Source organism: Eucalyptus grandis, chromosome 7 (assembly GCF_016545825.1).
Source record: "Eucalyptus grandis isolate ANBG69807.140 chromosome 7, ASM1654582v1, whole genome shotgun sequence".
Lineage (NCBI taxonomy): Eukaryota > Viridiplantae > Streptophyta > Magnoliopsida > Myrtales > Myrtaceae > Eucalyptus > Eucalyptus grandis.
Genome location: NC_052618.1, coordinates 41,704,083 through 41,717,790, shown reverse-complemented (window position 1 = coordinate 41,717,790; position 13,708 = coordinate 41,704,083). Strand labels below are relative to the sequence as shown.

Here is a 13,708-nt window from a genome sequence, read left to right as displayed (position 1 = left end):
CCGGTCGCCAGACCTCGGTGACCGGCTGGAGGAAGAAGAATGAAGAAAAAAGAAAAAGAATCAAAGAAAAAAAATAAAATAAAATATTAAAATATTATTAAAAGTTGTCTACATCAGCGCCGATCAAGCCACGTCCGCCCGGTGTCCAGTCAGCAAAATCCGGTCAAAATTGGTTGAAAAGAACTGAATTGACACAAGATAAAAAAGTTTAAAACTAAATCGACACTAAAAAAAGGTTTAAGACTAAATCGACACAAAAGACAAAATGTTTATAACTTTTTTGGCACTTTTCTCCCAACTATTGATGATGGCAAACTAGTGGAGTTCCATTTTACTTGTTGCAGTTGAGTCTTTTTGTTGTCTTCTTCTTCTTTTTTTAAATAATGGGACAAACCTGGAAAATTACATCATTACTCTTCCAATAAAATATAATCCAGTTTGATTCCATAACAGCAAAGGAAGTAAACCTATTAGTGGCGTATCTAATACATGATAATCCCCACATTGTTGGGTTAGAAAACCTAATTTGCTAGTCAATTTGCACGTCTTCCCTAAAATTATGGAGAATGTTAGCCCGTTGATGTTAGGCATACGAAGACACTCTCTTCACGAACTCTTTTAAGCAATTGAGTACAATGTCTACAAGAAGCAAGACTGTACTTCTTACTAGAAGGTGACAGGTTGCCTCGAAGCGTGCCAGCCTCATAAGAGTAGATTGATATAACCTTGTGACTCCAAAATGGAGATTGAAATGAGTCTATTTTCTATTGACCAATTAGATGACCTGCCTCGACGGCCTCCCATCGATTGTGTGAAGAATGGCCTCTCCATGCCACTCGCCAACAACACAAAGCTGTATAACGTATTGCTTGCACTCTTCCCAAGATATTTTTAAATAAGATCCTAACAAAATCCATTCAAGTACATGAGAAAATTATGCGCTTCATGCCCTTACGCGAACTTTGCATGAATCCTGCTCAAATCTATCTTTTCTCAAATGCCCAAAAAGTAAAGTTGGAACAAATCCTCCATCATGCTACTCTCCTTGTGTAGACATGAGATCGTTTTTTACCAGTATTATTTAACAAGGGTTTGTTTTTTTGTTTATGGTATTTCCACCCCATAAATAACTTCCCGCACACTCTAAAATTTAATTGGTCCAGATCACTTGGAACTCATTAATGGTAAGATTGATAAAGGAGAAAATATATAACTTAAATGCAGATCAATCAATCTAATGATTTTTATCAATCTAAAGTTTTTTTTTTTTCTTTATCAATTGGAATTTTATCAATCTGAAATTTAATTGGTCCAAAGTAATATGAAGTTTTTTTTTTTTTTATACTCAAGTCAGAGAAGTTTACATATGCGTTGCTTTTCTACAAGAATCATCTAAGATTCAAGTAATTTAATGAACGTGATGATTAGATTCTTTTTTAAAAATATTAATAAAGTACATTTATTTACAAGGCCTCTAGAACTCAATTTCTAGTAAATCATTATAATATTCAAGTCTGTAGTTGTTGTTTTTTTAAGGGGAATTCTTTGGTTAAGATATGTTGATAAACAAAGACTACGGACAAGGTTTATAATCATTACAAAAGAAAATCCTTTACAGAAATCAGCCTGAGCACATTAGTAGAAAAGATAGAAAAGCTGAGATGAAACATGAGGTGGTAGAGTAAAATATCATTGTTTTTATTAATACAAACAATCTTGTATTTTCACGACGATGTACGACTTTTGCATTCTTAATAATAGCGACCTTCATCATTTCCATTTGTTATCTAGATTTATCAATCCTCTTGAGATTGTCTTTGTCGACTCAATAAAGCCATTGGAAGGTGGAAACAGCATGAGTTCAACTCATAACCTTTTCCCATTGTTTTGATAGCATGGGTTTACACTAGGGGTGTAAACGGTTTGGGTTTTTTTTTAAACCGAACCGAACATAACTAAACAAGACCCGAACCGAAAATCGATGAGGTTTTTCGATTTTCGGTTTTCTGCTTTCAATTTTCAGTTGTTGCTTCGTTTTTTTCTTTGTTTTTTTTTTTCTGTTGCATATATTTTTCGTTTTCAAAAATAAGCTCTCATTATTATTGGTTTGTTAGTTCAGTTCGGTTTTTGACACCCTTAGTTTACACAGACCTAGTCATGAGCTTGGGCTCTTTCATCCTGGAAATGCAAATTGGGTTCATCTAGGATTCGAATTTCCTTTGTGGGCTCGGGCTCGGACTTCCCTACATTAGGTCCCCTTGGGGCATGTTTAGGCCGTGGCCGAAAACGACGCAGTTTGGAACTCGAGATCAGAGACCCGAAGTATGCGACGGCGTTTCTGGGTGGGAGCAATTAGGGTTTCTGAGGCAGACCATCTTCTTGAAGACTCTATATAAACGTGCCCACCATCGCAATTTCTCCATGCCTCATCTCAGTCTTCATTCCATCCGCCGACGCTTCCTTCAGCTGCTTTTCCTTCTTCTTCTTCTCGGCTGGCTTCTTCTCTGCCGTTTCGTTCGCGCCTGTCGCTGCATCGCCTTCGATTTCGATTGTTTTTTGGGGCGTTTCCTCTCCTTTGAATCGCGGGTCTGGCTGGGGGGCCGAGCAGATGATGAGAAACGATGTGATTGAATACTGATTGGATCTCTCCATGAAGTTTCACCAAAATCGAGCTTTTTAAAACTGATGCTTTGGCTCCCTGACTCTCTCCCGTCTTCCAAAATCGGTTTTCGTTCCGGTACTCTCTGGGAAAAAGAAAAGTACGAGAGCAATTTATTAAAAAAAAAAATACATAATTTCTTCTCTTCCTTCTCATGAAAGAATCTTTTATTTTTTGTGTTCGTTTTACACCTCAGTTGTTACACGGGGCAAATTTGATAATGTCGAAAAGAATTGTGAAGCTCCCTAGGGAAAGGGAGCTCTTCGCCTTGTTCTCTCATTCGATTAAACCACGTAAGTTCTGTGCATAGATATTAGAAGTTAAACTGGAAACAATTGAAAAGAAAATACCGAATCGTTTTGTTTGTTGGTTAATTCTAAAGGAACTGGACTTGCAAACTGAGGGGGTTTCAGGACACGTTCAAGGACTCGACTGTACTTTCCTTTTAGACTTAATTGCACACTGGATAAAAAGTTCGGGACTAATGCTGCAGAATTTCTAAATTTTAAAATACCATATCAGAGTCTTCTCCTTTGGAATGGCATAGCCTATGCAGTTCAGGATGAGGAAGGAAAATGGTTTTGAGGTGGGTAAGCAGTTTGATTTTCTCGTAGGTTTTTGTTCGATTTGGGCTTTTGCAATATAATCTGCAATTGTGTTGGACTCGTCGTTAAACCAATGGGCCAATTTTAAATCTAAAAAGCACGAGCAACCCTTTCATTAAAACCTTCACGTGCATACCATACCAAGAGAGCTGTCATGTGGGCTGATTATTTGGCAAAGCCGAAGACACGGGATGTCGAACAGACGTAATGTTCACGAAGTGCCCCCTTGAGGTCTTCTCTTGCGTTTGCAAGCTGATGCAACCGTCCAAAGTCCAAGCATTGAATTTAGTCACCATTAGATTGATTTCGAATCCACCTAAACCTACGACCATGGCGCTGCACTCTACAATCGAGTCGAGTAAAGTCGAGAATGTTAATCGCCTCACGGAGTGAGCTCAAGTCCAATTGAGCTCGGATCTGAATGTTCGTTCAAACAGCACGCTCAACATACACGCGGAATAATGCCATTGGCAAATCGTGTGAATTGGGAAAAACGGGTCGTTCACTTTTAGTCGTTTCAGTCCTTTCCTTTCCTCGCGCTTCCTCGATCAGATCAAGAAACGCGTGATTTGCCAACCGCAACATTAGCCAGCAAAATCAAATGTTTTTTAGGCAGGCCCAACCAAGCTCTGGACCTATTCGTAGGCTCTGGCCCTACCTCGTCTCCTGATTCATGCATCCATCTCTGGTGGCGTCAACGTCGGCAACATCGAAAGAACCTTCATGGAAAGTGGGCCTTGCAGATGCACGCGGGAATTGAGAAATTCATTTCACTAGGACTAGGTACTTATTTCTTATCACAATCAGCCAAGTTTCGAATGTTGCCCACCCTTTCCCACTTATAAATTACGTGTTGGATGAGAGAATTTATCATTCCCCCACCATCGCCAACCCTTCCTAATGATGGTCAGGCTACCTAGTTCTAACTTCTTCTTCTTCTTTTTCTAATTTTACTTTATTTTTAATTTAATTTAAGTACAATTCGTATTGAAAATCAATTTTTTATTAAAATAACGTCATTTTAATCACATCATCATCACATACGATAAACAAAAAAACAAAAAAAAAGTCATGTCAACATTTTATAATAGCCAAGTTCGACGAAAGTAATGAATGGCTCGATCACACTAATAAAATTTGATTGTATTTTTATTAATTTTAGAATTCAATTATATTTTCATAATGAATTTTAAAATTTTGAGTATCTAAATACCTTTGAAACATCACTGTGGCAGAGCGGATGTTGAGCCGAAAGCGTCCACCGTAGGACGCCACGTTTCAATCTTTGATTGGCTGGCCAAAAAGATAGTGATACTAATGTTATCTTTTGAACTGCCAGGATAATTTCGGCAAAAAAAAAAAAAAAAAAAAAAGAACTGCCAAGATAAGGGTTCAACTCATAGCTCTAGCGCTTCGACTATTCTTTTCCTTTTTTCATGTTATTTTTCACTTTTTCCAAAGATATTCCCTTTCCTTTTTTCCGAAACAAATATAGGATTTTAGACATTTCATTTTCTTTTGTAACAATCTAATTAATCATGGAGTACTTTTCTTATGTTATTTATTATTTTATTAGTTTTTATTCATTTTTGTAATTATATTTTTGTTCTTCAACTTTTAAGCGTGGAATTGATACTTTGACTGTGTTATACTTCCAAATAAATCCATTAATGCATCTTTTATGATCTCATTCTTTTCTTTAGTTTTAAACTTCATTTGATTAGCCTTGGAAAGTAGTACATGATTAACTGCAAATTTAAGTGACTCATTCCATTTTTTTTCTAAATCTAATCGTCATATGAATATCAAATTTAGGGTGAGAAATTGGAATTCTATGATGTCAAATGGTATTCTAAATTCCATTAGTGTAGTGTATCTAGAAGAGGTTACTCATATACTTTGGGAAAATTACCAAAAAAAGTCATAAACTTATTGTAATTATATTGATTCAGCCCTTAACTTTTGGCTAATTTAATCTTAAACTTTTTGCATTTATGCAAATTCAATTCATTTAACTAATTTTGCTAGACAGTGTTGACATGACACTATGGACATTGACGTGACATTTTAAAAGAATTTTTTAATTATTTTTATAAATTATTTCTTTTTTCTCTTTTCTTCTTTAATTTTTTCTCTCTTCCCGAGGGCCAAAAAGCCCTCATCGGCCAAGGCATGGGCACGTGGCCCTCACCCATACCAAGTGAGCGAGGCAATCACAATCCTAGCCTGTGGCCATTGACCCTCATCAATGCTAAAGGATGAGAGAAAAAATTAAAAAAATATAAGAAAGACGCCACATCAACGTTAATTGGCAAAAATTGGCAAAAACTGGCAAAAATTGACTGAATTGACACAAATGTAAAAAGTTTATTACTGAATTAACATAATTGCAATATATTTAAGACTTTGTTGGTAATTCTCCCCATATGTTTTGTTTGTCATAACCCCCACTAATAATATTATTCACGTATATACAAATTATTTTGTCAATTAGGTTCCTAATTGGTTTTTCATTGTAAATTGTTTTTTTATTGTAATAAATTAGCTCACTTTAGCAAATTAAGTTATAAAGAAAGTCTAATGAAGAAATTACTCTCTTGATAGAATTAGTTTATCGCAATTGACTCATAAAAGATTATTTTTCATGTGAGTGTCTTTTTATTAAATATCGTCTATAGTCATTCATCTTTCTTCGTAATAAAAAATAATGTACACATGACTCATCATACTTTGTCATCGTCTGATACCGTATGGAAAATAAGTATTTCCCATCAATGGGAAAGATTCGATCCTATTATCAAAATGTCTTGGAAATGGTTAAGATTTGCAATGGTTGATATATGACAAAATCTCAACAAATAAAATCATTGTTTATAGTGATATTAAAAATACTACTAGATGAAGAGTTGTTAAATGAAAGTTTAGCATAGGGAAAGAGGGTACATGTGACATATTTTTATTAAATCAAGGAAGTACTATTTTCAAGGAACTTTCAACCCTCCATTCTCTTAAAAGGCTTTTAGAGTACTTTGAAGATGCTAATTACATCACTCCAACATCCTTCGAAAAATGAACTGAATGCCATTTACATTTGACCAAAGTGTTTTAGAGCCCCAAAATCCCTTCCAAATGCTGAACCAAATAGGACTTAAGCCCAAAGATTTTGAGGTAGATATAAGTAGTTCGATTTTTTGTAGGTTTTTGTTCATTTGGACTTCGCAACTCAATCCGTAGTTTTATTGGACTCTCTAGAGTAATGGGCCAGTTGTAAATTCATTACTTAAGTAAACCATCACCTGCTTACCAAGAGAGCTATCTCATGCATCTAATATTTGGCAAAGCTAGGACAAGAAATGTCACCGAGACTAAATGTTTGGGAAGTGCCCCCTCAAGGTCTTTCTTTGGGTTTGCAAGCTGATGTACCACGCCAAAATTCAAGCACTTAATCCTATCCACCTAAATATATAGTCATTGCGCGATTATCTACAATCAAGTTGAGTAAAGTCGATGATGTCGATCGCCCCACCGAGTGAGTTCAAGTCCAATTGAGCTCGGACCGAAATACTCAGTCGGAGACGAGTTCAAACATCACGCTCGACGCGCACGTGGAATTATGCCATTGGCGAAGCGCGTGAACTGGGAAACGGGAACTCGTGGGAGAGGAGGGAATCGTTTGCCTTGCTTGAGGAGTGGGTTTCCTACTTTTTAGCCGTTTCCAAGATTCTTTGCGAAGCGCACGTCCTTTCCTCACGCTACTTCGATCGGATCAAAAATCACGTGGCTTGCCAATTGCAACGTTAGCCGGCAAAAATTAGACGTTTTGGAGGCAAGCCCGACCAAAGCTTTGGACCTATTCGTAGGCTCTGGCCCTGCCTAGTGCCTAGTCTCGAGATCACGCTTCCATCCCCGGTGGCGTCAACGTCGACGACATCGAAAGAACCTTCGTGGAAAGCGGGTCTCGCGGATGGCACGGGACAAAAGTGAGGGAATTAAAAAAAATCATTTCGCTAGGGCTAGGTACTTGGACCATCTTGGTCATCAACTTATCTTTTAAGCATGGAATTGATACTTTGATTACGTTATACTTCTAAATCAATTCATTAATGCATCTTTTGTGATCTTACTCTTTTCTTTAGTTTTAAACTTCATTTGATTAGCCTTGGAAAGTAGTACGTGATTAACTGCAAATTTAAGTGATTCACTCCACTTTTTCTATATCTAGTCGCCATGTGAATATCAAATTTAGGGTGAGAAATTCGAATTCATGATACTATTGTCGGATGGTATTCTGCATTCCATTAGTGTGATGTATGTAGAAGAGATTCCCTATATAGTTGGGAAAATTTATCAAAAAAGTCTTAAATCTAGTGCTATTGTGTCAATTCAAATCTAAACTTTTTTTTTTTACTAATTCATTCTTAAAATTTTTGCATTTATGCAAATTTAGTTCATTTGGTTAATTTTGATCGAACAACCCTGACGTGATACTACCGGTGCCGATGAGACATTTTAAAATAATATTTTAATTTTTTTGATTTTTTATAATTTTTTTCTTTTTTCTTTTCCTTAATTTTTTCTCTCTTCCTCAAGACTAGCGATGGTCGCCGCTAACCTTCGCCAACTCTAGGCAAGGGCGGCAATGCCCTTACTAGTTGGAGTGTACGCACACGGCCCCTTGCCCAAACCAGGCAAGTGAGGCAATCACCACCCTCACCTAAGGCGAACGAGGGTGTCCCAAGCTTCCTTGTGGTCGATGACCCTTATCGGCGTTAAGGGAAGAGGGAAAAATTAAAGAAAAAAATAAAAATAAAGAACATTATACAAAATTTTTAAATATTATTTAGAAAATACAACGTTAATGTCGGACCAGTCAAAATTGGCCGAATTGACTGAAATGATACAAATATCAAAATTTTATAATTAAATTGACACAATTACAATAGGTTTAAGATTTTTTTGATATTTCTCCACTTATGTTTTGTTTGTCATTGCGCCACTAATAATACTACTCACGCATGCATTATATCTTGTTTTTTCTTAAAATAAATTAATTCACTTTAGCAATTTAAGGTAAAAGCAAAGTCTGACAAAGAAATTATTCTATTGACAAAACTTAGTTTATTGTAATTTTTTATCAACTCAAAAGATTTTTTTTATGTGTCTTTTTTATTTAATTTTGTCTATAGGCATTCATCTTTCTATCGTAATAAAAGTTGATGTACACGTGAATCGTCACATTTTGTCATCATCTGACACAATACAAAATATAAGTATTTCCTATAAATGGGAAACGTTTCAATGCTATTATCAAAATGCCTCAGAAATGGTTAAAAGCTATAATCATCTAATCTCAACAAATATGATTATTATATAGAGCGATCTTAAAAATACCACCAGCTTAGAGTTCTTGAATGAAAATTTAAGTTAGAGAGAGATACAAATTAAACAGATAAATTCATGAAGATGATATATAGTAATCGTATAGCATATATTATACATTCGACCCTCAAATCAAACAAATGGATAGCATCTTCGCAAAACATCGAAGAGAGAAACAGAGAGATGGTGTACACGCGACACAATCAGATATAATAAAAGCAAAAGGACGAGACTAAATACTACAACTACTTCCAACATCCTCCGGTTAACATGTTGGTCGCCATCGGCCCCTCGTCTTCAGACCTACCAAACTATAATCATACGCCATAGCCCCGACCCCCCCATATCCAAAAATAGGATGCCCAAAAAAAGAAGAAGAATGGCTTGCAATCATGCTAGTGGCCCCCGCTTAAACATCACGACCCTAAATTAACTCCTCTCTCGAAGGGAAGAGCAAAAACAAAAAGGGAAAAGAAAAAAAAAGAGCGCCCTCGTGTAAAGGGATACGAATATACACATAACGTGATTAACCTAATCAGCCTTGGAAAGTAGTACGTGATTAACTACAAATTTAAGCGATTCATTCCATATTTTCTAAATGTCATCGTCATATTAGTATCAAATTTAGGGTGAGAAATTGGAATTCTAAGATACTATTGTCAAATGGTAACATTAATACCAAATAACCTTTATGTAATTTAATCTGCATTCCACTAGTATGGTGTATCTAGAAGAGGATCTCCATATGTTTTGTTTGTCATAGCCCCCCACTACTCATACCATTCACGCATTTATATAATATATATTATTTTGTCAATTAGGCTCTTAATTGGTTTTTCGTTATAAATCATTTTTTATTGTAATAAATTGGTTCACTTTAGCAAACTAAGGTAGAAAGAAAGTCTGACAAAGAAATCACTCTCTCGACAAAATTAGTTTATCATAATATTTTATACTCATAAAAGACTCTTTTTCATGTGAGCACGCCTTTTTATTTAATTTTGTCTATAGTCATTCATCTTTTGTCTAAATAAAAACCAATGTACACATCAATCATCATACTTTATCATCATCCAATACAATCCGAAAAATAAGTATTTCCTATAAAAAGGGAAAGGTTTCAATGCTATTATCAAAATGTCTCAAAAATGATTAAGACCTACTATCATTAACAAAATCTCAACAAATATGATCATTTTCAGAACGAAATTTATGTGAGAGAGATTCAACAGATAAATTCGTGAAGATGATACATGGTAGTTGGGTAGCATATATTCATACATTCGACCCTCAAATCAAACAAATGGTAGTATTCTTCACAAAATATCAAAGAGAGAGACAGATGATACACATGCGGCACATACAGATGAGATCGAAGTCAAAGCACGAGGACTATAACTACTTCCGACATCCTCCGATCAACAAGTGGGTTGCCGTCGGCCCCCCAAGTCTAGAGACCCGCCAAACTACAATCATACGCCGTAGCCCAACCGCCCCCCATCCCACAAAGAGATGAGAGGAAAAAAATTTTAAAAAAAAGGGCCGGCGTGCAATTATATCAGTGGCCTCCACTTAGACATCACAACACTAAACAGTTCTAACTCCTCCCCTAAGGGAAGAGCAAAAACAAAGGAGGAAACTTAAAAAATAAAATAAGAGCGTCCTCCTCCAATAGGCTACGACGCCGTATACGTCCTTGACCTGTCCTCCTTTCCTTCCTTCCTTCCTTCCTTCCTTCACATTTTCCACGTGCGCGGCGGAGAGATGACCGAGTCGCCTCCTTCTCCCGCTCCTTCCGCGAAGGCGACGAGCGGGCGCGCCTCACTTGCCGCGGGAATACGGCGATGCGAAAGTCAACCTGCCACCACATTAAACACGCGCGTCTTTCGATTAGTCGACCGCTGATTATTTCTTTAATGACCCCAACGACCGCCCGCGGTTCTTCAAAAGAAAACGACGTCGCGCGCACACGAAAGGAATAGCCCAACTGGCTCTGCGACCGAGTCGCGGGAGGCGGACGGATGGGGGACCGAGGCGCACCCTTTTAAAATTCTTCTTCAGAAAGAAGCCGGACGACGACGGTCCCGTACGAATATCGGCTCGTGTTTTTCATGGGCGGGGTTTCGATGTTCGAATTCGGGAGGACCGACCATCGTCCTCTACTTTTTTGCCTTCAGGAATCTCTGTACTTTTTTATCTTCTTCTTTGTGTCCCCCTTTCCCCTGTTTTTAGGACCGTTCACATGATTTTCACTTTCCCCGTTGCCGTAAGTGAGACCCACCACGAAAATCGACTCGTGACAAAAAACGTACTCGGTTACTGTCGATGGAATCGCAAGATTAAGCCAAACCCAATTCAAGCTTCTCGATTACTTTTTGGCTAGCAAGCGGAAATTTACGCTTTGCTGCTGTCCTAAAACTCACGTAGATATTTCCAGAATACCCATCTCGACCCACATAAGCTATTTGGCGCATAAGACTTCTAAAATCTTCTTTCCCGTATCTATAAGTACCTAATAGTTTCACCACCTGATCCCTCCGTTGCTAGTTCGATGCATTAGTGACCAAAAAGTATTGGCGGGTTTAATTATAGCTGAGATACTTATAGCCCGAATCCTCTTAATTTTTTTTCTCTCCGGGAATTAAAGTCGAGATACTTCTATTATATGTTTAGAGGTTGTTTGTCAAACGTCGCCCGCGTGATGAAAATTGAAATTGAAAACTCATCTGGTAAATTACTTTTGTGGATCCAGTTGTTTTCAATTTTTTTAAATTTGTAAAATTTCCTTATAATATAACTGCAGAGCAGAGTCGGAAAATAGGACGAAATGCCGGACGTTGACGATCTCGACCGTTCATCCGATTCCACCGGACAAGACAAAATGGAAAGGATAGAAAAAACAAACAATTTCAAAATTTGCCAGGTTTTCTTAATTTTTTCTTTTTTGAACGAATCAATGTAAATGATATTTATATTTTCTTTATAACACGTGAAAATTAACTAGCAAAAAGTGAAAGAAAAGCATCATAAATTAAGAAAGCAAAAAAAAAAATGAAGGTTGAGTAGGGGGCGTTACCTCTCCTTCCGTTTCTCAAAGAATCTCTCCAGCGATTTCCTCCTCGTGAGCGGCAGATCTGCAAAAATAAAATAAAATAGATTTAATTTAATCTAAAACAAACGAAACACCATTATATCGCAAATAAATAGATCTAGAATTTTCGTTTGTTCATTGGAAAATATTTGATAGTTCAAGTGATACTGACACTATGCATAGGACTGATGAACAACGTAATGCATTTACAAGGGCGGACCGAATAGGCGAATACATCCCGGATCGATCGACCGACCGGTTGATTCTTACCTCCCATGCCGAGCAGCTGTTCCTGGCCGCCGGTAGCCGCCGCGGCCTCCGGGCTCTCGGGTCCGGTGGCTTTGGACATTCCTTGGACCGCAAGCTTCAGAATGTTCTCCGCCTAAACGAAACACAAGAGCCCCCACCCATCAGAACCACGAAGAAAAAGCCGAGTCGCCGGCGGGCGGCGAAACGGAACGGCATTTTAATTCAAGTTGAAAAGCTCGCGGGGGACGGGCCGAGCAAACCTTGTTGGGAGGGAGGTCGAAGACGACGACGGTCCCGCCGTAGAAGATCGTCAGTGGAGCAACTTCTCCGCCGTGGGTCTCCGAGCTCGGCCTGCAAGCGAATTTTTTTCACGAGATTTCAAGTTCTGGAACCACCACCGAATCCCCAAAAAGAAAACAAAGCCTAAATTTGCCAAGATCGCGTTGGACAGACATGATATCTTGCTTTGAAATTTCGAAATTCGAACGATATTTCAAATTTATGTCAAATTTAAAGCTGCAAAAAATTATCCGTGAAATCTCGAGACACTGACCTGACAAGAGGGGCGTAAACAGGCAAGGCGGGAGCGGCATTCTGGTCCGGCTTCGGCGTCGCGGGCGCCGAGAAGGGCGGCGACCTCGAGTGGGCGGCGCCGGGGGCGGCGATCACCGACTTGAGGAGCTCCGGGTTGATCCGCGAGATGGCGCTCTGGATGCCTGCACGAGAAACGCGGACCGCACGATGAGAAAGGCAACCGCGGTCGAAAAAGCGAGAAGCCAGAGGACGGCCGGCGGCGGAGGAGACCGACCTCGGAAGCTGGAGAAACGGTCGAGAGTTCGCCGCTGGGGGCGGGGGCCGGAGGGGGAGGCGACCCCCTTCTCCGCCACGCCGAGGAAGTCGAGCTCGACGGCGCTCCTTGCCATCTTTCTCCTCCTTTCTTTTTTTTTTTCAGATGGGTCGCGAGGTGAGGATGCGAGGGGTGGAGTGCCGGTGAAAAGGCGCGAGCTTGAGCGAGAATTATAGAGAAAGAGCTAGAGAGAGAGAGGAGGTGGTGGAGAAGGAATGGAGGGCACGAGTTACATATGAGGAATACTGCAGAGGGAGGGGAGGTGATGGCAAGATCGTAAATACACGGGCGCACGTCTTCCACGAGGGTGTCTTTAAGAGGAGGCAGGTCCAACGTAACTACGCAAAAGCTGGAAAAGAATAGGGCATTGGCCGAAGGCCAGTGGAGGTTAGGTCTTCAGTCCAACCTCGTGACTCGTCGCTTCCCTCTCCTTCCTTCCTTTCCCTTTTTTTTTTTGGTTCGGAAATATTCTATTCATTTGACTTCGGCTTGTTTGCAAAATATTAAGGGGAGAAGTTATTTAATAAATAAAAAAAAAACCTAAATTATGCCTGTAAGCTCTTTTTTTTTTTGGTAACATAAGAAACTTCGTAAGCCGATAGCCGGCGAGCAAACCTCCCATTTATAGGGGAAGAGACCCCGAACCAGCATTGCGCCGATTGGGCAAGTGTCGCAACTTTTTTTTTTTTTTTTTGTGATATCAAAAATTTTAAATATGCATACCGCAACACATTCAATATAAATATTTTTTTGTACAATAAAACACCATAAATTTATACTTATATGACATTTATCATCTATCAAAATTCTGCTAGATTATTTTTTAATCAAAACTATGTTGTAAGTGTCGGGTCAACATTTTTTGTTTTGTGGTGTAC

The 13,708-nt window shown here is 38.6% G+C and overlaps 1 protein-coding gene and 1 non-coding gene across 3 annotated transcripts; one reads left to right on the top strand and one right to left on the bottom strand.

Annotated features, from left to right (window-relative positions):
- The first annotated feature begins 2,602 nt into the window (after nt 1-2,602).
- LOC120296522 lies at nt 2,603-2,692 on the top strand. The gene has a single exon (XR_005553471.1). It is a non-coding gene; the product is annotated as a small nucleolar RNA SNORD36 (small nucleolar RNA).
- Nucleotides 2,693-9,884: 7,192 nt separating this feature from the next.
- Nucleotides 9,885-13,057, bottom strand: LOC104455574 (protein TIFY 9). Of its 2 annotated transcripts, XM_018876813.2 has the most exons (6): nt 12,792-13,057; nt 12,537-12,699; nt 12,244-12,334; nt 12,005-12,116; nt 11,720-11,777; nt 9,885-10,501 (listed from the first exon to the last, which is right to left on the bottom strand). In XM_018876813.2, exons 1-6 carry the CDS (start codon nt 12,904-12,906, stop codon nt 10,465-10,467), a joined length of 576 nt encoding a protein of 191 aa, XP_018732358.2. In that variant the 5' UTR covers nt 12,907-13,057; the 3' UTR covers nt 9,885-10,464. The 2 variants fall into 2 exon arrangements, with proteins under 2 accessions (XP_018732358.2, XP_018732359.2); XM_018876814.2 differs by lacking the exon at nt 9,885-10,501 and having other exon boundaries at nt 11,716-11,777.
- Between the last annotated feature and the right edge of the window lie 651 nt (nt 13,058-13,708).